The 26,214-nt window shown below is 34.5% G+C and overlaps 2 protein-coding genes across 2 annotated transcripts in view; one reads left to right on the top strand and one right to left on the bottom strand.

The window, feature by feature from the left end:
• The first annotated feature begins 3,589 nt into the window (after positions 1-3,589).
• Positions 3,590-23,575, top strand: LOC131043921 (nifU-like protein 2, chloroplastic). Its single transcript, XM_057977155.2, has 4 exons — positions 3,590-3,867; positions 4,019-4,136; positions 7,225-7,535; positions 23,046-23,575. The coding sequence occupies exons 1-4, from the start codon at positions 3,790-3,792 to the stop codon at positions 23,232-23,234; spliced, it is 696 nt and encodes a 231-aa protein (XP_057833138.2). The 5' UTR covers positions 3,590-3,789; the 3' UTR covers positions 23,235-23,575.
• Positions 23,576-24,726: 1,151 nt separating this feature from the next.
• Positions 24,727-26,214, bottom strand: part of LOC131858167 (uncharacterized) — a 39,568-nt gene continuing 38,080 nt past the window's right edge. The window contains exon 3 of the mRNA XM_059211264.1: positions 24,727-25,282. Within this exon, the coding sequence (XP_059067247.1) occupies positions 25,042-25,282 (241 nt within the window). The 3' untranslated portion in view covers positions 24,727-25,041. The remainder of the gene's footprint in view (positions 25,283-26,214) is intronic.

Here is a 26,214-nt window from a genome sequence, read left to right as displayed (position 1 = left end):
ACAACCCCACAAGAGCCTGAAGATCTTCTGCAAGCTGAATAATCTGTTACAAGGAGAAGCAAGGAAGCAAAATAATCTGAAAAACAAAAACACAGGAAAATATGCTCAAAAGATGAGAGCTCAATATTCACCAAAAATGTATTGTGATAATAATACAAAGAAAAGCAAAATTAACCTCTACTAGGTCAAGAAACTCTAAAAAGGGAAACCCTAGGCTTGCACATAATAATTAATAAAAGAATTAATTATTGTGCACCTAATGTTAGCTTAAGTGTAAAAAGATAATAGGGAAGTTAAAGAATTAAACAAATATTGTTTAATTAATCAAGTAAAGACCCAATTACTCTAACAAAAATTGTAAATCTTCACTCAAGTGATAATTGAAAATCACTTTGAGTAACAGATATTTTGAAAATGCAAAAGTAGACTTTGAAAGTGTAACTGAGTTGTGACTTTTAACATGTGGAGGAAAGGGGAGTGATTTTCTCACCTATTTGCCAATTAGAGAGCCCAACTAGAAGAAGTACCATGACTTTGAGTTATCCTTATCTTGCATTTGCGGATTAGCCTTTGAGGTGGAGTTTGCATGAGCTATATTCCAGATTTTGGGGGATTTCCAATGGAGTTTGAGTGCTCTATGGGTCAACTATGAGTTGACTTAGAGTTTGAGCCTATTTTAACTCATTTTCCATGAGTTTGAGTTCTCATTTCATGGGCTTTTATTTTTGCTCGTGGATCACTTTAGAGAGTTGATCTTTTACAATTGGAGTTCTTTTTTCAGTTTCATCCATGCCTGATTTTCAGGAAAGTTTATTGACAACTCATCAATTTGGAGCCAAAATTCAAATTTGAATTTTTGAAGGCATTTTTTGTATAAGTGACTGCTTGTCACTCTTTTTCTCCAGTTCTAGAGTTTTTGCACTTGTGTAGCAACAGATATTCAAGCTCCTGTAACTCATTTCTTATGAGTTTTTCTAGATTTGTAATGCAGAAAGTTCCTTGTTTTCAATAAAGAAGTTGAGTTCCTCCTTGAATACTTTCGTCTAAGTGTTATGATTGTAAGCATTTTGATTAAAATTTTGTGATTCTTTTGTAGAATCCTTCATTTTATCTTAGTTTCTTCAAATGCTTAGGGCTAAGGTACATATTATAATGCAGGTCTCTAATTGTGTATGTGATTCTATTGCATCAAAATTGTGAGAACATTAGTATTCTCCTTTTTGTGAACATCAGTAAGCTAGCCTTTCAAGAGAATTGTTTATGCAAACATGTATGTTTGAGTTGTGAGTTTAAGCAGTTTCATTAGTTGGTTATCTTTTGGATTTGTAAGCAGTTTGTAGGTCTTTTATCATTGGTGGATCACCTTTTTTAGCAGTAGTTTCATTTCATGCATAGCCTTCTTCCCTTTTCTCAGAAATTAAATTAAATTTTAGGTGATCAAATAGGAAGTCGGCCTATAATCCAGAGCTCTGCTCTCATAATAAGATACCCACAGCCTGAGAGTAGTCCCATGTTTCACGGGATTGGAGGAATTTCAAGCTTGCATCGGGTGCAAATCCCCATGACAACACCAAGATGAAGAAAAAGAAGGTTTAGCAATCACAATACTTTGTTTGGGTTTTGTTTAGACTTTATATGCTTCTTTTGCTAATTGCCCATCCATCCCATAGACTATTTGACCTCATAGACGTTATTAGCCGATAGGCTTTGTTTTAAGTGGACTTGCCAATCCACATCTTCCCGTAATAATTGTCTCACGTCGGAAAACAAGCTTTATCCATTGAGACTGCCTGAAAAAATAGGTAAACAACATGTACTCATCGTCTAACCATCTCCCCAAAAATAGGTATATAGCTTTTGTCCATCATCTAACCATTTGTCTTTAGGTCACCAATAAAAGTTGAAACTATCTTGCCACCCTCATGTGCATATGGAATAAATATGTGAATAGTGTGTGATTCATCAGCTTTGAATGAGAAAAAACGTGGGAATGATAAATCATGATTTCTTAGCGGCTAAATTCTTGTAAAATTATTACAATTGTACATATCCACTCAACAATTTATTTAAATGCAATAAATAAAAATAATCATGAAGGACTCATTGTCTTGAGATGTGTAAAACCATTTCCATATTCAAGAAACTCATATAACCATTTGAACTCCCATATTAATTCTCTCACAATGAAAGTTAATTGTTTTTCTGAGCCAAATAATTTGCACAAATTACTTTTCACTCACAACCTGCACATAATCCTACACACGGAGATACAATGCATACATTTAAAAATATTTGAGGGCAAGGGAGTTTTTGCTTTATTTCACAGTAAAGAATATACGAGTATTTGAGAAGGGAGTTTTTTCGCTTTATTTTACACTAAAGGAGATACAAGTATTTGACATTGTAGACAACAGTCACTATGCAACATGACGAAGTAATATGACAAGTCATTCATCACAAGCATTGTAGTTTTATGGCTAAGTGGTAATATCTCCCTTTTCTTTGTGCTTAATAGAAGCTGGGAATTTTTAATGTTTTCAAAAAAAGTCAAAATGGGAATGGTTTTATTGGCTTGTTCAATAAATTTAAGTATCAACATGACAATAAATTCGATTTTTTTTGTTTTTAAATATTAAATCTTTTGAGAGCAAAGAATTAAGGGGGTTTTAATAGCTGCTTGGACACTTTCTTTTGAATGCTTGTTATAAGTTGAATTTGTGTTGGCACAAGAATTTGGTTGATTGTTGCAACTATTTTTAAATCAGCTTTTTTTTAAATAGAACACAAACACAAATTTTTTTGCCAAAATGAGTACAATGTTACTGGCTTTGTAACAAGGGCTCATAAACAACTTTTCATCTTTTTTATTGTGAATAGTCAGTTTGTGGGTCAATTTTTAATAGTTATTTTTTTCTAATTTTTAGAGATTTTCTTAATTTTATAATGTAATGTGAGTGAGGTTTTGAAATTATTAATTTAGAGTTTTTGAGTTGAATTATTTATAGATTAATTATAATTAATCTCATAAGATTTGTCTTTGTTATTGTCTCACTATACACAACTCACAAGACTTAGTGCTAAATAAAGCCACTGTAACTAAAAAAGAAGGCTTAGTTGTAAATCTTACCACATTTACAACAATGCCAAGAAAAATAAAAATTGAAACTTTAACCTCTTTATGAAAAAACTGATTTTTATAGTTATTTACATTAATAATAAAAAATGATGAGATTCAACAAAATTATATATCTTATTAAATTAGAAAATGATGCATATATAGATTTACATTTTCATATAACTAATTTTGTAATGTTAATATTTATTTACATTTCAATTTTAATTTCTTTATTAAATTAGAAAATGATACATGTATACATTCTAATATAATTAATTTTGTAATGTTAATATTTATTTACACCCTTGACCCTGTTATAGGTTCAAGTGCTAGTTAATATCATTCATTCATTCTTCCGTCCCAGCCCCTAATTTTGAAAAAGTAGATTGCTCTTTACAGCCTTCGCCGTAAATCTAACCTATCGGCTAAACATTGCGCCCATATAAAGCCAAAATGTTGCCTTTGTGCTGTTTGGGTTTGAGGAGGAACATCCCTTAGTTGGATAGAACAGGTCAGCAAAAACCCATCCACGTGGGTGTCTGAAAGCCAATCGCCAACACCTTTCCAATCCCTACAAGTAACACATATTTCCTGTCTTCCTTACTCTTTTTTTTAGATTCAAAACCCACCTGTTTCTCAGTAAAATTTCTCACAAGGGTAGCAGAAAAAGAAGGATGCAATTGCAGCAGGCACTTAGCTGGTGCCACTGCCATCACAATTCATGTCCAATTCTTCTCCCTACGTTCATCAAGGTGGTTATTTTTTTTTTATTATCTGTTTTCCTTTAATATGTATATTGAATACTGAATAATGTTGGAAAAATATGACGGCGCTTACATATTTGTCGCGTTCTCAATAACATCGGTAAATTATGATGATATGTTGAAATACTTATTTTAACAGAACTGCAATTCAAACCTCGTACAAGTATTTGCAGCGAAGGATACCAGAGCCCATTCTCCTTGTTTCCTTGGACTCAGAAGCAAACTACATAAGTGCCCATCGATAAGGAGGAGGCATGGTAAGTCTGAATCGTTTCATTTTAAAATGTATTGGGGATCTTTATTGGTTTCATATTGGCGATGTTTATCGATTTCTATTGGTAATCAAATAAATACGATATATTCCCATTTGAAAAAAATAAAATAAAGCGGACAGAAAGGAATCATGACCTAACACAAAAATTACTCAGCCTAAATAATTCATTTCACATTGAATTGTCCCGGTGATGTTTCAAACCATTGGATTATTTGGGTTTGATCACAATTCAAAATTAAATGGACTCATGAAATGGGAGCGCAAGTCTGCATTCAGACATTGAACTTTTTAAAGATTTATGTGGGTTTAGGCATGCTGATTGTCTTTTTCTGGTCTTAAATGCACTCTATTTACACTAGTGGATTGGTCAAGGAATGCTCTTTATCATTTCAAATTGGGTTTGGCTCAAATTTCAATCATTTGTGCAGCCTCGTAGATTTTAGAGATTACTACCATTTCAATTTCAAAGGGAATGACTGAGAACCTGATTTCTTCTGAACATCTTATAACCAATACCCAATTCTCGCAGGACCTCATAGGAGTAAGTTCCTAGAACAATACCTACAAGGTATACCTCATGGGAATAGAGAATTGAGTTTGTTAAAAATATACTAATAAGATAGCAAATTTCCATGGGTTATACTCCTCGGGTGTAGCTCCACTTGTACATATCCGGCTTACTCCTGAGGAGTATAATCCCTGTATTTTTGTACCCATGTGGTGTGATTGCTTTTGGAATTGTAAGTCATAGGAATTTGCTTACTAGAAACACCAAAGGTGCATTATTAGTGTTTACACGTTCGTTTATATTTAACCCAGTTGTATTAGGCCTGTACATGGTGCATCCCTTTTGGTGCAAATCATGAAACACCCAGGACAATGCTCACATGAAATACTTTGAGAAATAGACAACAAATGTGACTTAAATAAAATAATGATAACCAATTTTTTAGGCCAGAAAAAGCATCAGACTTAACTGTATGGATAGCTATCGGTATCAATTAAATAAATCGTTGTTGTTAAAGACTTCAACCAAATTGTTCCAAGATGCCAGATTTATGCTTTTCAATATTTCATTCATTTAGTTATTGACAGGAGAAAAAGTGCTGACTTTCTGGCTTGCAACATAAGGCTAAACTTAAACTTAATCCCACCGACTGGTTTGAAATCTTGATGATAACAAAAATAGGAAATAAATCGATTGCAAAACTATTTATGTACCATTGAGTTATTACACCTGTAAGGTTCATGACGGAATCATCTGCACTTGTGACGGTCTCACAGCATCAAGCCCTTACAGTGAGAATCCAACCTCTTGACATTGCATAGAATGATGAACAAAAGCAATTCTAGCACTTGTACTTTATTTATGTCTAGTTCTTTACAAGTTAGTTACCGACTTAAGCTTAATCCAGCATTATAAAGCTATGTACTTTTGCCTGAACCAACATAAGCATACTTAGAAGTTAGAATGGCCTATCACATGCCCAACAAACACTTTTCATGCCTCGGCCTAGATCATTATCATTTTTGCTACTAATTAGTAAGAGTATCTAGTCCTTGAGAAGTATGGGCATAGTCCCTCTAATAGCATGTTTCAAAGATGTTAGTATTTTATTTTGAATTTTTAAGCCGACACAAATATTAAACTGGTCAAAGATAGTGTAGACTTTTGAAAACTAGAATTAAGTAATAGGATCTACAATTATTTTTCATTCTCAAACTGCTTCAAAGCAACTAATATTTTATTGATATAAACCTAAGTATTCGGTCTCCTTGCAGCCCAGATCCAAGTCTGGTGTGTACCCAGTTCAGATCATGGTTTGGTTCACCTGTGGATCTGGCCTAGTTAACAGAAAAAAAAATTGGCCCCTGCATCTTTCTGATACAAACACCTTGCATCTTACCACTACAAACACTATTTTCTCTGTTAAAGACAGGGGACTACAAATGGTGCAGACTTTGTTTTATTTTTGCGTTATTCTTTCCAGTGTTTCAATTATGTCACTCGGTGCACTGTAGGCGCTTCACCACAGGGTTTATTCTCTGGACCTACACATCCTAATGTCAGCCCCACATTTTTATTACCACGATTGTTTCTCTTTGGTTCACAAGAAAGACAACCTTCTGCAAGTGAGCTTCTCCTTGCTTCTCAAGTCAGACTTGACTTAAAGAATAAGTTTGAACCTCAATTCAAGTAAATAATCCAACCAACTATTAATCTAGAAGAGTTGACCACCGGAAGAGAACTGGATAGGTGGACAGAGCAATGTTACATTAAGTTTAGGCTGGATCACATTTTCTGAGACTTTAATTCCCTCTTCTTTACTATATATATCTTATATATTTAATCTATTTAATAATTAATTTATAATATTCAGCTTAGTTATTGTCTTTAGTCAATACATATACAATTCAGAGGCGTAAATTTTATACACACACACATATATATATATATGACTTTACATGTTTTTTATATGGCCAAACCCAACCCCAATTTTTTTTATCCAAAACCTGTATACCAGAACCCAAACCAATAACTTAGATTTGAACTTTAAAGAAATGTGAAAAATAACTATGTTTGCCCTGTTGACATACAATAATCCATGTTCTATTGTGCGACAGTGTAGCTTTTAGTTTTTCGGGATGAAATGATTTTTAGGTTTGAGTGTGGATTATATGTATCTGTTGGCTTTATACATCCTTGGCATTTTGATCTTTAATAGTCCAATTAAAATAATTGCTTTTGGCCAACAGCGCTAGTCATTCAACCTCTTTTTGTTCACCCGATGCATATATGTTTGAACCTGCAGATTTGCTTTAATTCCTACTTATTATCATGCTGCATGGTGTCTTGCTCACGATTTAATTCTTATTCAATCTCATTAAAATTAGTTTAAATAATATTTTCATATAAAATCATCATTGATTTGAGATTTGTAGTTCTATTATCTTGTATGTGTAGATGAGAAACTAGTTTAACACACTTAAAGAAATGAAGGATATATTTTGAAATCCATCATTCTGAAGAAAATTTCTAGATTTCTAACTCCTAAACTTCTTCATAATAGTTGTCAAAGCAATTGCCAGTCCAGCCACAACTGGAGGTTTGGCACTGACCGAAGAGAATGTTGAAAGGGTGCTGGATGATGTGCGACCATATCTTATGGCAGATGGAGGTAATGTAGAGTTATATGAAATTGATGGTCTAGTTGTCACATTGAAACTACAAGGAGCTTGTGGCTCATGCCCAAGTTCAATGACAACTATGAAGATGGGAATAGAAGCACGCCTGAAGGAGAAGATCCCAGAAATTGTTGCAGTAAAACAAGTAATGGATACAGAAACGGGACTTAACTTGAATGATGAAAATGTTGAAAAGGTGATTATTTTCTTATTTTCTTGATAAAAAATAGGGTTTTAAGTTTTCCTTGTGAGAGTTTAACATTGATATACAATTGATTTCCTTCATTTTTTTTAAACAAAATGTACATAATGCGTGCATTTCTCTTCTTTATTTCTTGATAGGAGCTCTCTAGAATATAAACTAAAAGTTCAAAACGGAAGCAATTACCAGAACAGCTATTTGACTCACAGTCTTTAACAGAAACCATTGTTGATGGTGAAGCCACTGTACAAGGGCCATTGGTACTGAAATCATTGTTTCTTTGTAGATTCAATGACTAATATGATATTTTTGTAAACGACAAAGTTGAAACCACAAATTTATTAAAACATGCATACACCAACCGGTATACCGGTACATATAGAATTGAAAGAAGTAAAGCAACCAATAAGCCAATCACATAAATGAATACCATAACACACAAAATTATATGTGGAAGACCTCAAAGAGGAAAAACCACGGTGGGATTTGTGACCCACAATATCAATCCACTGGCCATATGAAAAGATATTACAAAATATAGGGGCCTGCACTTGCAGGAAGGTTTACAACCTAGAGCACACTGCACAATCACAAAAGGAGCCTCACTAACTACACACAAATCCAGACTACAATCTGGAGAAATGATTGAACTGCAAAGATAGCATCTTCTATGCCTGAATACCGTTCCGGTTTAAGCTTTGTCTATTTCAGTCTGAAACCCTAAACCCTTACCGGAATGCCCCTTTACATAAATATCTTCACATACATGATCTCTCTCATATATTTCGCATTACATAACATTATCATATTCTCCTATCAATCCATATTTCAAAATGATCTAACCGACTTATATACCCTTTACAATTCATCATGCCTTATGTCGTCTTACAAAGATAATTACAATATGAATATACATGTCGGCTCAATAACATAAATACATGAATATCAAAAACAATTGCCGATGTTAGATCCAACTATCACAATTTCCAATCATTTTCAAATCAATTTAGTTTTGCAAGTTGGTGTAGTTATGAAGATTGATAGTGTTCTAGAAAAATTTCACAGCTCTTTGGGTATAAGAAGTGCAACATTACACAGTTCATTTGAAGGGTGCAAACAATCTAATTCTATAAGTTTTTTCTCATGTTTCTACTATTGTAAATGTGGTGATAATTGAAGTTTATACTTAGAATAAATCGTACCTGATATCATAACACTTCATTGCATTAGTTAACAATTTTGGAGTCCTACCACAAGAAGAAAATTATAAACTTTCTAGTTCACTATGATTTGCAAGATTTTATCTTGGAATGTGAGAGAGATTTATCATCTTCAATGAAAGATTAACGTAAAATATATTAATTACTTAATTTGAATTCTTGCAAGAATTAAACATATAGTCACCATTTTCAGTGTTGAGATTATGTTTAACGCACACTTGACTATTACGTAGTTCAACATTATATTGCTTTCAAATTTCCTTTTGTTTTCAGTGTTGGGATTTAATTAGTATTTAGAACCTTCCATTTATGTCTTTTGTCTTTAGTTAGCTTTAGGAAATTTCCTTTTTGTCTTTCATGTTTCTATTCTCAATCATTTTAGTTATGGAAAGATTGTTTTGTAATTACTAATTTTCTATATAAGGAGTATTCCTCTTCTTAATTGATTACAACATTGAATTATCATTTCAGGTTTTCCTTTAGATCTCATCAATACAAATGCCAATGCTTACAAATATAATAGAAAATCAGACCTTTTTATTAGAAGCTATCAGCTCAGACAGTAATCATTAAGAATGCTTTGAAAAGACTTAAGAAATATCAATCAATGCTTACAAACACAAGCCTTCAATATCGACCCATCCTGATAGTGATCAGAAACACAATGCAAGGAGAATGGAAACAGTATGAATTTATATTGCACATCTCATGTTGAGTTTATGAGTTCTGGTTCTGTATGTTATACTGTTCATAAATAATAAGATCTGTTCACTTGCAAGTTTGTGTATATGTATCCAACAAATGTTATGAATTAAGGAAGCCGAATAATTTATGGGCAATATATTCTGAACTTCAACTTTTTCTTAGTCAATATATTAATCTGAAAATTAGAATTGAGATTGCAAGATCCTGCTATTGATTGATTTACTGTAAGATTTGCACTATTTCCTACACTGGTATATTTCAATATGGACCGGCTTCATCGGTTTCCATTCCAAATATGTTGATCAGATCTCCCAACCAACCACATACTCCCTACCCAAAATGGTAAAATCTGAAGATTGGGCTTGTGGAGGAAAGAAACCTCCTTTCTTTTGGCTTCTAAAATGCTCTCAATTTGCGTTGAGAGTCTACCATGCTGCCTCCTAAAGTGCAATCCTTCGTGATCCCCCTTTTGGCAGTTGTTGGTAGCCAAAGTTGTACCATACACTCTAATCAAAATGTAATTATCATTCAAAAATCAATTACCAAGTTATGGTTCACTCTTGATCCTTCCTCAAGTGCCCAAGGCCTAAAAATTCAGAAACTCTTGGAACTTCTTAGTTTACCTTGTCCGAAATTTTTAAGATTGGAGTGACAAAGAAATGCTCAAAAATTCAATAAATTGAATAAGGGCAATTCGCATCCATGTTAATGATCCGCATTTGAACCAAGTAAATGAATCCATTTGGCATCTCCTCTAAGGTGTATTCCCAAAGCATCATCCTAATCACTGGTAAAAACATGCAATAAGATATAGTATAGTCCAAAATATCACTTGAAAGTTTGGATTGAGCCTGGGAACGTTTCGTTTTGTGTTCTGTCTGCACAGAGTTCTCCATAATCAGAGAGTCTATTGGCATGAGGGTTTTGGGCATTAGTGGCCAGCATCATGATCCCTTTCTACAACTTTTTTTATATATGTATGCCCAAGACCTGACAAAGTCTATGATATGTATGTGTCTTTGAAATAAAAATCTGTCCATACTAGAAGGTTCCAACTCATCATTAACGACATGCTCTAGATTGTTCACACCCTTATCCTTTTTGACCCTATGATGTGGCAACCTTTTGCCACAATAACTGTATATATTTATGTTATGTTTTGCAGCCACGGATTGTAAACTGATAGGTACTTTGGCATTGAGGTTGAAATTAAAAGCAGTCTGAATCAATTTTCTATATACAATGAACAACCTTTCCCCTCTACAAACACTGCACTTCTAGTTATATGGTCATAATTCCTACATACCCATTCCACAATCTTTGGGCTTATAAAGAAGTTACAGTGACCTTTCCCAAGTCATACATCTGAGCATTGCACAGGAGAATCCAATGGAAAGATTTTTTTAAAAAGATTTTGAACAAGTCTCAACCTGTTCTAAAGGATATAGCATCCACGATGCATATTTTCAAATCCCTAAGGTTCTAGTGAGCACTCCCTTTCCCATTGATTTCTTGAATTGCTTTGTCACCAACTCAAATAAATCTTGAGTTTGGCTACATTTGGATAATTTGGATTGGTGATGGACAACAGGACCTCAAGACTCAAGGTTTCTAGCTTGAAGGCAAAAACTTGGGTGCAATAAACAAAGCAATGGCATAATTTTAAACAATTTGAATGCACTGCAATACAAATCAAAACCGTTTTGGAAACAGAGGTACAAACCAAACTTGCGATTCTCAGAGCAAGGTGATGATGTATAATTATAGTGCAGGGAACAAAAAAAATTCTTACTTGGTCTTGCAGAACCTTGGATGGACTGCGGGAATGACAGTTATTAGGACTGAGAAACACCAATAATTTCCCCTTGCACAATTCCTCAGTTGTAGTCAAATTTGTTCTCTGCAACACTTATCCTTTGAAAAAACTGCACATCAACGGCTTCTCTGCAATTTAGAAGTCTATCACATTTCATTGAAGGCTTGAAAAGTTGTTATTGTAAGAACTCATAGCTCTAGGCTTACTTGTGCACAGGCAGGAGGGCAGCTAAAGGTTTTGAAAACAAGTTGATCACAACCATTGACTATGAATAAAAACAAGATCAACACTGTAGTGCACAATGCATAGTGTAGAGTTGTCAATAGAAATCACCTAGCAATGTGGAAGAGTCATGCAATGTGATGGGAGGTGACCATGTTTCCAATTTCATAAGCGAGAAATAAAGCATGTGCCTTATATGATCAGACATGGAGAAAATCACTAAAGATATTGTGGACCATTTGAGATTAGTTTGAATTGTGAGACCTAGCAGATGACAAGGCAAGTTCTAAATAATGTGGAATGGGTATAAATAGAATGCTTGTGCTTTAGTTTTGAAATATGCATTATGAGCCACATGGCTAAATCTTGCACAATGGCAAGTAAGCAAATGCTTAAAAGGATAAGTTATCAGTACAAAAAAATATATGCACTGCCATCATCAACTATCACATAATCTTTGTCTTTTGCAAGAAATAGTTGCAACCATTCAATGAGTCATGAGCAACATAATCCAATGGGAATTCAACATCTCATTTCAAATTGATGACATGGAGGCTAGTTGATATTCAAATTCACATTCTCATACACTTCTATATCAACATGGGAATCTTGGAAATTTGGGAATTGATTTGCAAGATAATCTTTAGGAGTTCAAAAGCCGACTCTTCATGTGGTTTTGAGTATTTTCTTAATCTACTCGAGGGAAAGGGAGGAAATTGCTTGAAAGAAAAACTAAACTACTAGGCAATTCCCCAAGAAGAGAAAAGGGCATAATCATTCATAGTTTTAGTATTCGAAATGTAGAATTTCATATTAAAAAAAAAGGTTTTCTTTTGCTACCATACTAGATGATCTCTCTCTTTCAAAGGAGGAAAGCATGGCATTTAATAGAGAAAGACAACCTCCTCCGCCAAATTTAATTTCCCAAATCAATCATATTATCAACAATGGAGACTTGGCAAATGTCAATCATGGAGGACGACACTTGCAAGGTGGCATGCAAGGCATGGAGCAATCTCGCAAATTTATTGCATGAGGACTTGGTGCAATGTGAAAGTCCCTTTGGGTAGTTAAAACTCTCCATCACATTGATCGTGGAATAGGTCAAATTTGGCAACAATACACCTAGTAGATCCTTGGGACGATTTTCTCAACTATAGCAATAATGGTGCCTTAGCGTTGTAGAGATCATCTTGTTGAAAGTGCTAACAAATACTACATCCCTTTTGATCAATAGTGCAAAGCCCTAAGATGATTAGTGACATCTCTAGGAAGCCCAAACACACCACGTGTTCCTACATAATAAAACATTTTAAATGTTCTTCCCTTTCAGTGTGAGCCCTATCATTGTCGACTTGTTCATATTCGACCAATGGTGCAATGGGAAATCATCATCAAATTGCTACCTTTTCTAAGAGCGTAGTGTTGCCATGTGGCACTTGGAAGCACAACCATTTATCTCTACAGTAGAGGCCCACCAAGAAAGCTGAATTGGCCCACACAATCAATAGCACAATGCTATAATGTTGACAAACTAAAAACACTGAAATATTGAGCAATAACACCATGTTGTGTGACATCATTGCCTTTTCTTTGTTTGAAACTCCTAAAAGCTATTGGGATCCACAGTTGATGCCAACCTATATCATTTAAGCCAACAACACAATGCTATAAACATGTCCAACTAACAAAGTTTATAAGTTGCAAAATGTCACCATGTGGCTCGTTATGTATTGAATCAATGGTTTAGCCCAACACTTTAATTGTACTTTTATTTTCTTTTGTAGTGGAACTTGCAATTTGTCGAGTTGGAAACTCCAATCAATGGCACAACCTTTAAAAGTCCTCCATTCTAACAATTCCTAAAAACCTTGTGTGAGTCATTGATATAAAGGGGCATCGACGATGTTCTTTAAAACTAGCCTTCCAAAAAAAAAGGAATTGAACACTTACAAACTGAAATGCCTCAAAGCCACAAACCCTTGAAGGAGCCAAAGTAAAAGCAAACCCATGAAACCAAAGAATGTGTTGCAACAAATACAAGTAGCATAGCCAAAAGAAAGCAAACCAACAAGAACAATAGTGCATAGCACAAAGTGAGATTGCAAATAACAAAGTGACTCTATGATACGAAGGATGCTTATGACAAGGCCAATCACCAAGGGCAAGGACATATCCAAGAAACAACTTAACATAGTGACAAGGATCAACAAGTCAACAATAAAACATAATAAAAGTGCAATTGATACACACAAAAACTAAAGATGACAAAGACATATGATGGTGAACTTTGAACTTATAGTACAATCAAGACATGATGATTAACCCAAAAAAACCACTATTTGGCAAGAGGCCAACAAGTCTAACATTATATATAAGACACTAAGATGTCTTTCAAGTGTGATCAAGAGATTTCTAGGTGTTCCCGAATTGTTTTGGGGATGCTTGATATCCCCTCTATCTTGGAGTGATTGGGTGACATTTTTGGTATTACCTATCTCTACAATGGATTCACCTAGGATGGCCACCTACAATCAACAATCTTTTGAGCATAGGTGAGGATCATATAATCTTTATTTTCTAGTCTCCTATTGTCGAGGGAACATGGAGATGCATCATCATGGAAGACTTCTATATGCCCATGCTTTTAAACAATCTATGTATGAAGGCATTGATCAATAAATGCCAATACTATTATTGGAGCTTCTCTACTTTCAAAAGGGTGCCATGTGTAGTTAAAGTTTTTTAGCTTACTTTTAGAAGTGCTAGTTATTGATCTATTGCTGAATGGGAGATCTTAGAGAAGAGTTGATGGCATTTGCAAAGGAATAGATATATTCCCTAAGATATAGACCTAATCTTGTTTACACATTTCAAAATTGTTTATATGCTATATTATGTCTCAATAAATAATGGTTAATGGTTAATACTCATTTAATCTTGTTGCATCTAATGAACCTTGAGACTAGATGTAGACCGGTGGTTAGGGAAATGTATTCTTGCTCACTAAGTGTACTTAACCATACTATGAACCCTCTAAATGAGCTCCAAAACAAATGGATTAGCAACAAATACAAATCCAAAAACCCAAATAAATAGCTCACTCAAAATAGAGCAAAAAGAAGGTAAAATAAGACAATGCAAAATATACCAAAATGTGCATCAAACCTTCATAATATTAAGATATGTTCCAAATGATTGAGCATGTGGTTGGTTGCAAACTTGCTACTCAAATGGAGAGTTTAGTGTCAGCAGTGAGATGATTTATCATGACGTGGGCAGCATAAACTTAGCATGAAAGTGGATAATGAAAAGAGGTGGCAAACCTCTATTAAAGAGATCTTCCAAGAGGAAAATGGAGGGCCATGATGCAAAGATAAGATGGAGGGCTAAGATTGAGGTTACATGGATTGAAGTCATTGCATTGTGACAAGTGTCACAAGGAGGAAAAGTATCCAAGATGAATGGTTAAGATTTGATCATTTGACAAGATTGAATAAGAAAAGAGCAAGTGGAGGTTGAGGTGAAAGATCAAACATGCTCCCAAGTTGACAAGTAAGCAAGTAATGGAATGAGTCAAACATACTCACACATGGAAGCATGAGATGGGCTGAGGTGTAGAACGAGCATGCCTCTAAGTTAGCATTCTCACACGTGTGAACAAGTATTGGGATAAGTTGGCATGTCCCTCACACATGTGGGAGCAGCGGGGATTGAGGACACATGTTAGATGATGAATGGCATAGATTTAATCCAAGTATATGGATTAAATGGCTAAGATTAAAAGTACAAGGATTGGGGATGAAATAGATTATTAAATTAGATGAAATGGTAACAGGGATTAATTAGTTTTAATTAATTAACTATTCATGGATTAATTAATTGATTAAGTTGGAGGAAATGGGAGCTAAGGTTATTTAATTAGTTGAAATGATTAATCTTAGAGAAGAATAGGAATAGGAATAATTAGTTGTGAAGGATAATTAATTAAATAATGATTCAATTAATTAATCACAAGAAGTTAGCGTAATGGTTAATTGGAGAGATAATTAATTAAATAATTGCTTATTTAATTAATTTGCAGGAAATTAGTAAAATTAAAATTTGTGGTGAATTTGGGGTGTCTACACATTATCAATAAGGAATTTCGTTATTTGTTTCACTTCTCTCCATGATTTCTGCAATTTCTATTAAAACAAAAAGTTGCAATTGCTAGGTTGGCCAAATGTTTGGAGTTACATCACAGATCACAAACTCAAATTCTTATGCACTCAAAAGTGAAGGTCGTTGGGTACAAAACATGCCGTACATGCTGTTGGAATATAATGTTTGTTCTATGCAATGTAAGATGGGACCTTAAAGGGTTGTGCCATACTTCACATTTATGTTGATGTGCAATACTTGTCACCTTTAGATTAAGAGGCATCTTCCTTGATACTCGGCATACTTTAACAGGCTGTACCTTATGTATGAATTAAAATTTGTATGTTTCTTTCATACTTGGGAAATGAAAACAATCTGCCTTCTCTAATTTCCTTTTGAAGCAAGTTTCTCCAATTTGTTCAACATGGTATTGAAGCAAGATCATTAAGATTACTATATAAACTTATGAAAACCACTTCTGGAGGCCTTGGATCATTCAGTTTCTGAAGAGACCTCAATAATGTATATGGAATCCATAGTTCTCAAATTTAATAAACATACCTCAAAATAAGTGTATCTAAGAGAACATTCTACAGATGAAGTTTTGTCATCAAATTAACAATACAATAGGAGAAAACTGAAGAAATTTCAAAATACCTGGTGACTATGCCCTAATGCTATATGACATTGCATAAGTCACACAATAATGAAAACATCAAATGCAGATGTATGCACAGATAATTACACCTTGAAAACAGTTTCTCATTCCTTAAAATAACTTAAAGGCATTCTCCACAATGGATGGAACTCACAGCTGCACGGAAATTCACTGTACTTAGTATGTTATTTCATATCTTGCTACTATCTTTTATACTAATTTAGCTATAAATCTAACCTTCCAGAAATTAGCTTTACTCAAAAGACTTTCACTTCCTAAAAAATGAAATACAAAATAGAATAACTCAAACCACTTAAACCTTTCCACATGTTCAAACTGAACTTGCATGGAAGTTCCTATCTAAGCCAAAAACTCATCAAAAACACAGGAAAAGTAAGGACTCAGTCATTTCCCTTGAAACTCATATTTCTCTTTTAAGACAAAGTTTCAAGGTTTGAAATAGTTATCAACAGAAAGATCTTAACGAGAACTTTGTATCAATAACACTTTACTTCTTGTTAAGTGGAAGAGGGGAAATGAACCAAAAACCCCAAAATTCTAGCCACCTAACTCAAGTTTTTTGGCCTTTTCTCATTTTAAGTCTTAAAAAAAATACAGAACTGATTTGCCATAAAATTTCAGGTTTTTTGAGTAGTTTTTATTCTCGGGGTTTTGAAACCCCAATCTGTACAATATCATATGGACTGTACACTGTATTACAACCTGATCATAGAATTGTTTTTGAGATATAGCTTTGGTATATATGTTGCTGCAGTCAGAACTGACTGTATTACAGAGCCTGGAAAGCAAAGATGTGAGAAATGTTAATTGCAAAAGGAGCATGGGCATTATAATAGGAGCTGATACAAAACCAACAAGTGCTGATAAGACTGAAATACATGGTGAAAAAGATGGGTGTGCTCTCGTTGCTATTGCACCATCTGTAATTGATTCTCTTTTGCCTCATGTTACTAGTGCTAATTTAGCAAAAGTGGCCTGAGAAAAATTAGCAGCCATGTTTGAACAAAAAGATGTTACTAGAATTATTTTTCTCAAGGAACAACTTTACAATATAAAGATGAAAGAAAGTGATAAAGTCAAGAACTTTATCACCTATATGAAGGAGAAAAGGGAAAGTTCGGCAGCTGCAGAGAATATCTGTCCAATTAGGAGCTTGCCCGACTTGCTTTTTGTACTATTACCTCATGAAACATTATTAAGTACATTAAAAAATGGGAAAAGCAACAAAAATGACACTTGAAGAACTTTGTGGAAGTTGTGTTCAACAAGAACAAAGCAGATTTTTCTTTGAAGGGTAATCATATCTAAAAGATGTCTGCACCTCTAGACTGCCAATTAGAGGAATGAATCATCTGAGAGGCAGAGTTATCTCGACAAACAGAACAAGAAGAATATGGAAGAGGAAATAGAAGCTACAGGAGCACTTTCTTCAATAGAAACTGAATACAATGCTGCTGTTAATGCCACATGTGATGTGAAGCAGTTCGCCTAAAAACTAAAAAGAGTACTAAAAATTTGAACTATTCACAAAACAATCCAATTATATTACACTGATAATCAAAGCATAATAAAATTAGCAAACACATTTAAGTGCATCAGCATTATATCAGAAAAAAAATTAAAGCCAAAGAAATTGAGTTGCAACATTGTCCCAGCTCAGAAAAGATGACTGACATCTTCACCAAGCTGCCAAGTAAAGACAATTTTGTTTCTTTAAAGGAATACTGAGCGTACAAAATGCCAGAAAATAAACATTATGGGGGTGCTCAAATATAATGTCTCTAATGTAAGATAGAGCCTTCAGGGTTATGCGTCCAAAAACTTCCCCCTTTATGATGATGTGGGACATCTGTCACCTTTAAATTAAGTGATGCATGTATTGACCCTTGGCAGACATGTAGGGGGTGCACCCTTTGTATAAATATGTATTCTGCTCTCTTTGCTTTCTTTGAAACCTCTCTGATTAGAATGGCTGTAATAATGTAGGCTCCTGTAATATCCCTTGCTTATATAAGGGGTGAAGAAAGTTTTTGGATTCATGGAATATTGTCAAACAAGTCACATACAATCTGAAACTTTATCATAAACCAATTGCAAGCATCTAGGAAACATATAACAAGCTAACCATCAAGGAAAATAACTCAAATATGCATCAATTCTCAAGTTGATATTTTGTCAAATGGTTGCCATACATGTTTCAGAAAATAGTTAAGTCTGAAGTGCACACTGCTGTAACTAATTCTCTAATTTTTATTTCAGAGTTCCTAAGATAAACAGTGACAATTATTTTGATGCAAGACCAAGGGGTAACTGAAACTCTAATGGCTGCCCTGATTTTCTGAATACCAGGACCTCAGAAATTAATGGTTTCAACAATAATGAAAGCTCAGGAGCTTGATTTGGAGATGCCAAATTGAAGAGGAGGCTGTCCCAATGAAGACTGATTTGTATTTGAATTTTCTGAGCTTTCTAGATACAAAATCGCCCCCTTGCTAAAGGCTGCCCTATCCTTGAAGTTGCAGATGCAAAAATAAAATAAAGCCAGCAGACTTCGGCTCCAATAGTATGATAAAAATGATTGACTCGGCCACACAAATTCAATGCACCAATACCCACAAAATTTTGATCCACTAGCAAAGAGTGATAAACGAAAATATGGGAATCACTAGGTTTGATCAACCGATGAATGAAAATATGGGAATCATGGCAGACCTGGAATAATCCTCAGAAATGCCTTTAATCACCTCCAAAATACCTCCAAATAAATCGCCTATCTCCTCAATACAAATGCCCATATACTGTAGCGGTACTGTTCACGACCACTGTAGCGACGGAACTGTTAACTGCTGCAGACTTATAATAAATGAATAACATTTGAAATGCCCCCCCTTCAAGTATGAAATGGTATCGTGGCCTTTACCTAGGATGAGCAATCCATTCTATTAGTGAAATCAATGCACAAAGAGAGAGTTATGAGCAATATCGTGGCATCACTCTAACTGGTATGCAGTCTGAAAACTACCACAATCTGATGTAAAAACTCCTTATGCTCAATGTGGAAAACTAAGTATTTCCCACTCCCAAGAAGAAGCCAGGGTTTCGTCCAGCCCTTCCTCAATCTGCTGAAGGTTTGCATCGTCAAAGATTCAACCAATGCCACGCATTAGTCATGTCATTATAACCAAATCAATCTCCAAACTGCCTGATCATCACTCACCCTCTTCTATTTATCCTTTTCATAATCCATCATGAGATTCCTTCTAGAAGAGGGTAGGTACACTTTATTATTTAATAAATGACTTTTAATTATTTTAATTTTATACTTTAGTCACTTTTTAATTAAATTAATTAAATATAGTCACTTTTTAATTTTTTAATTTATTTAATGACTTTATAAGAAATTATTTTAATTAATTTTTCCTTGTCTCTCCACTTAGCCAAAAGGCTTGGAAAACGGGGACATTACAGCTCACCCAGACAAAGCTGGGTGCAAGTCTCAAGTGAGTGTTAAATTTAATCAAAACTAATTGGGACATTCTAAATTTGGTGATATTTCCACATGCATCAATTAATAGGCCTTGGGGTATAAGTGTTTCCAATATTACCAAACAGCTAAACAAAATTATATAGATGGGGTCTGTTTTGTAAATATTCATCAATATTGTTTCCTATAGATCTTTGTTGTTTCAAATTTACATTTACTCTCCTAAATCTCTGCTACTCTACAACAAGCTCCATCTATTATGTTTTTCCTAAGTTGCCAGATTCTGCAAAAAATCCCACGGGTCCTGGTTCGGTTCACACCAAATACTGGTCCATTACAAATTTTCCCCAAATTCTGTCAGGGTTCGTTTTTGGCCCAGCAAATTCTCTCAGAGGAACCCTGGCCGTATTTTGGCATATTTGGAATGAATTTTAGTTCCAGCGGCAGAACTCGGGAAGAATTTGGGTGAAAAAGACATTTTTTTAAAACTTTTTTAAAGTTTTTTTTTTGCCTAATTTAGTCTATTCGACCCTCCAACCCTAAATTAGACCACATTCCAAGAAGGCGGAAGACTTGGTCTATGTGCATTCAAACTTGAGGCTCCTAACACACAAAGACAATACCTACAAACAAGGGGAGGCAAATCATTGGGATGTTGAACCAGAGCATGCACAGTTGGATGATTCAATTGCCCGCCTTAATGCACTTGGAGTTGATGATGATAATGATGAGCTGTGATTATGAGGCTGCTCCCGAGGCTGAGATTGCTAGTACCACTGCCAGTGGCACTGTTTGTGCTTCTAATTTGCCACAGGAGGATGATGATGATATGTTTGATGACTTTTGATGATATTTGATCAGCGATGGCTGATTGTTAATGTTGACATTATTATTTTTTAACATAAACATTGATATGGTGGTGTATTTTGGCATTTTGCTATGTTATTTGCCATTTGGACTAAAAGTCTACAACATTAATATATATGGTGGTGTATTTTGCTATTTATTTGCTGCTGCATATATGTATATATTTTTATTTTTTTATTTCTATATGTTTTTGTACGGACGAACCCAAAGCGAACCCGAACCCACCCCCCCCAAAAAATGAACGAATTTGCGAACCAGAATCTCGAACCAGAATCTGAACCGGCAACTTAGTGTTTTTCCAATATTGACCTAATTTAGGGGGAAATCATCCCATACCTATGTTACTAAGAGGGAAGCCCAATATACCAATGGAAATAAGTATGGGAGCCCTGCACGACACCTTAGAAAACCCAGTCCACCACCTTTGGAAATTCGCACTACCATGGTAGAACACCTCATAACCGACTCAATTACTGCCACAACTCAATTAAATTAAATGATAAATCTAGAACTGTTAAACACTGTATTCTTAAAGTGCAAGACAATGGCTTTACTTCTGGAAGAAAATTCAAGAATCATGCTTTAATACTGTGGAGAGTGTATGGAGAATTTCTAAAGCCTACATAATTGTTTGAACTTTGAAGAAGCATGCTATATCACAGTTGTTTCATAATTCATTGCTAGAGACAACAATGCCACTCCAGAAATTCAAAACCTGTGCCATCAATATCATTTACTTGAAAGTACTTACTGCTGGCAATTCTAGAACTCAACAATCAATAGAAAAAGAAAAATGGTCGATGGATTTGAAATGACATGGTCCTAAAACTAGGAAGTATATATGAGTGTGGGTTGATATTTGGCATGCATTCAACTCTGATATTCTTGATACAACCAGTGCACAATGTGAAGCCTAAGATAATTTCTTAGTATGAACATGAAATTTGTACATGTGATCGGTACAAAAGTTGGGTGCCTCGGGTTAAGTGGACAACACAGGATCCTGCAAGGATGGATGCTAATCAGTCAGCAGCAAATATTTAATATCTGCAGCCTATATGATGTACAGCATTGACCAGATTGAAAATCACAGAACTAATCTGAGTATTTGGGATGACCATATTTATTTTGAAATGAAGCAACAGTAGGTAATAAATCCAAGTCATTGGAACAGAGAACTTCCATGTTTTTATAGGTACTTTTTGAGTTTATCGAACATACACTAATGTTGTAATGCCATGATAGGAAATCATAAATTCTTGCAACAAGTGTTCTTTTGTGTCTTAAATGCTATCTCTATGAAATTAATCATGAAAATTACTTCTGAATTCTGCTAATAAGTTTTCTGCCAACTTCAGAAGTTCAAAGTTATCAACAATTACTTGCTCATTATTTCAATTTGACTAGTTAAGAATTGGTCAATCGAAACATATTCTACGAAGACACTAATTTCTGATGGATGCAAGGAGCAGACATGTTAACCACTACAACAAGATTTGTATTACAAACTATCAAAGGCTCTTTTTAAGGTACTATTTGCCGTTAGAGATCATGACTCATTCACTTATTCTAATGCAGACTGCTTGATTCATCTTAAGTACCTTGTGTAGACTGCAGTTATTTGATCACCTTGGTAGCATTTGATTGTGGTCAAGTCATTAATGTGTAAGACTGGAGAGATAAATGTTACTCATGAATGTTATGGTGCAGGAGAAAGATCAAATAACCATTGTAATAGAAAGATGCTTTCTACCACTGTATCTTTAGCATTTGAGTGGAATCTTCTTTATTTTCATATATGATCTTTAGTCAGCTTCTGTTGTAGCCTGCCCACTAATAATGTCATTTTTTCTACTCACATAAACCTCCAGTAGTCTTCTGATCAAAGTTTTCAGCGCTTTGCAGATTACACTACTTCCTATACTTACCAGATTCTGTTTAAATTTCTACATATTTAACTCCTTGTGATATGTGACTGAAGCATTTTATAAATTTATTTCACTATAATAAGAATTGTACTGTAAGTATTGAGAATATTGAAACTTCTTTTGCAATCACTATATAATGGGTAGTTGAGTTTTTCAGTTTTCTTTGTAGAGGCTCCCATAATTGTAATCAATATTATTATTTTTAAATGGAGATGATCATTGTCTTCAATATGATGATGAAGTGAATTACAAATCTCAATTTTAGCATGAGAAATTCACTTGGGAAATGTGTGTAAATGGTTGAGCGTATTTTCATTCTACTCATGCTTTAATTATTGAACCATTTTCACTTAGTGAAAACAAAACTAAGAATATGTAGAAAATAATTTACACTCCATCTGCTTGCAAGTCGTTTTACTGATTCATTGGTTTTGTCACAGATTCTTGCAGAAATAAGGCCTTATCTAGCAGGCACAGGGGGGGGAGAGATTGAAGTAGCTGGAATTGATGGTCCTGTTGTGAAGGTTCGGATTAGCGGACCTGCAGCTGAAGTTATGACTGTCCGTGTTGCTATAACACAGAAATTGCGGGAGAAGATACCTGAAATTGCAGCAGTCCAACTAGTATAAGCTGGGCCTTCAACCCCAACAATTCACACACAAAGTGGAAGATGCACTGCTCTGTAATAATAGAAAGGAGTGGAAACTATTTTAGAACCATCTGTTTGTAACTTTTTACGTTTAATACTGCTGTAAAAAATGTACTCATTACAGATTCATCATTGTAGTAGTCGTAGGTTTGTTCTCCAGCCAATGTTCTCAATTTGTTTAGTTGCCTATTCACATTCCATGCCAGCTATCATCAATAGCTAGTTGTAACTTGAAGAAAAAAAGTGCTACACAACTTCTCAGCTGAAGATTTAAGCCTTCTGCTTTTAAGTAATGTTGAAAAACTAGTTAAATTGCCATCAGTGACAGATATTTGACATTTTTTTTAAAATGTCATATATGACACACCTTCTGACCCAGTCAATTTATATTTTAATCCCAACATGAATATTCTTTCAATGTAATCCTTAAGTTTGTCACCGATTCACCAATGTTTATATCAGTATTTGCCAGTTTGATACAATTAAGTTGAACTAGGCTGACGCATGCAGGGCCATATCCATGAGAAGGAAAGCTTGTTACAGTCATCTGGTAGCTTAAATTTGGATGATGCTATTTGTAAATACTGCCTATTGCTAATGGAGAATTATGTGTTACACAGGGGAGTGTTCCCATCCCTCAAACTGCCATCCCTGTCCCCAATGGCGTTTTGGGTATGGCGGGATGGCAGGGGACATCCCCTACCAGTCGCAAAAATCTTCAAATCTTTGAAGTATTTCCAAAAATACGTTGCAGTAAGAAGAAACGCCACAGGGATGTTTGGCAGTCTCCAAGACTGCTGGGGATGTCCAAGATATTAACCATCCCAGAGACAAGGTGAGTTTTCATAATTTGAAAAAAAAAACTGTTAAATATATCATGACAGCAGTACAACAGCAATAAAATTAATCATTACAGCAGTGACAGTAGTATAACAGTAATAATTTGAATTTCTGATTTCATTGTTCAAACTCAAACTCAAACTTCCAAACTTCAAAATTCTAAAACTTCAGGGTTCATCCATTTTAACTTTAAGTATACCCTATTATTATGTTGGGTTCCATTTATCTTTATAGTTAGATTAAAAGAAACTAACTCTAAAGATAACAACAATATTTGTGCTACAGATGATGATGTTCCTCAAATTATTATGGATAATTTAACTAGGTAAAGATTCTTGTAAAATTAAATGTCAATAAATATATATATATGCAATTCCTGTTTCAGAGATCCTAAAACAGAGTTGTTTTGATGAAAGCTATGAGGAGATGATATGGAAAAGAGGTGGTTTTCATATTTGTTATATCCTTGCAGGACACTGTTCAAACTTCAAATAGAAACAAGAGACAGAAATAGCCATCTTAGTCAAATCAATATAATTGCAGAAAACTAATATCATGCACTACCATATCTGTACAAATATACCAAATGAAGTATAATGAAATAATCTAAATTTCTATATATGAGAGTTCAGCTCTTGTTAGTGAGTGCAATAAGCATACACACTTCCTTGTGTAGAAGATTAAAAATCAAATCCAATTCCAAAGTGTGTAACTGGCAATCTTTTTGGTCAAAAGGTTAGGGATAACAGCTAGGAATCCCTTGGCCACAAAAAAACTTCCCTATATACTCATAAGGATGTTCATTCATACCATGAAAAATTGTAGATTACACTGACATGAATTTTCCTGTGTCACACATTAAAGGTAAATGGCTCGAAAGCAAAAAGGAACCACTAATATACTTGTGATTCGGTTCAAATCCTATTGCAAGACTCAGTTGTATAGCTTCACCTCCCATTATCATTGTGAAGAAGCTCCTTTGAGTTTTGCCATATATGCACCTTACCAAGACCTCCACCAGCAGCCAGCATGCCACAGCAGAAAGGATGCTTTGCCAATCTAGTAGAAACCACATTCGTAAATGGACTGTCTAAAGTAGTTGTTGCCTTTGTTACCGTACAATATGCATTGAGACCCTTATCTTTATTACCAAAAAAAAGGTACTGATCATCCCATCCCCATGTTACTCTGCACAAGAAACCAGACTATTTTAGAAATATCACAATTTTGAGAACACAACAGTACATATAAGCTCAAGAATTTTTACTGTGTTCCTCTTTAAAATTTCACCAATGTATTTTTATGTGCATACCTAAATATTGAGAAAAGGATCATTATAACACACCAATGCATATGAATTTTAAGATAATTTCTTAGTTCTGTGAATGGATTGCACCACTGCATTCCTCACTAGAGTTCACCACATGCAATTCAGCCATCATATTCCAAATATGTGTTCAGTTTAATGAAATGAACCAGATTAAAATCCTTCTGGAATCAAAAGAAAAAGAAAAAAAAACAATCGATAAATAAATTCTCAATTATATAAATCAATAAAGGTCTACTACCTAACAAACACGAGAACAGATACCTTGTATGTGAGCCACTCCCATTAGTGAAGACACTTCAATCCTCAATGACATAAGCTTGTCCAACCAGATGATGCAATTTTGCATATGGAAAACTGATTTATTACATTACGTCTTGCCATAAGTTAGACAAAGAAGCCCTCTCCTATTTAGACACACTCCTTAAGATAGCTTTTCTCAAATAATAATGCAATCCTTGCTTAATTCTTGTAAAGGAATCTCAGGTCCTTGCATAGCTTTATTTGATTATCCTCCCAAAGCAATATTCGCCCTTCTACTGCTGTATTTACTGAACCCTCCAAAAACATATTTAGGCTTTGCAATTATTTATTCTCATCAAATTTCCTAGAATAGACCTCTTACCTAAGTTGTATTCCCATCAAATTTCCTAGAATAGACCTCTCACCCACATTTTGTTCTCATCTGATTTTCCTGGAATACTATTATGCTATATTCCTACCTACTTCCTAGAAAAAAATAACATTTTCCTGTCAAAGTTCTTGTGCTTAGTTAAATGTATTTCCTAGCCCT

Source organism: Cryptomeria japonica, chromosome 9 (genome assembly GCF_030272615.1).
Source record: "Cryptomeria japonica chromosome 9, Sugi_1.0, whole genome shotgun sequence".
Lineage (NCBI taxonomy): Eukaryota > Viridiplantae > Streptophyta > Pinopsida > Cupressales > Cupressaceae > Cryptomeria > Cryptomeria japonica.
Note: the sequence above shows the minus strand (reverse complement) of the source record. Positions and strands in the feature narration are given on the sequence as shown.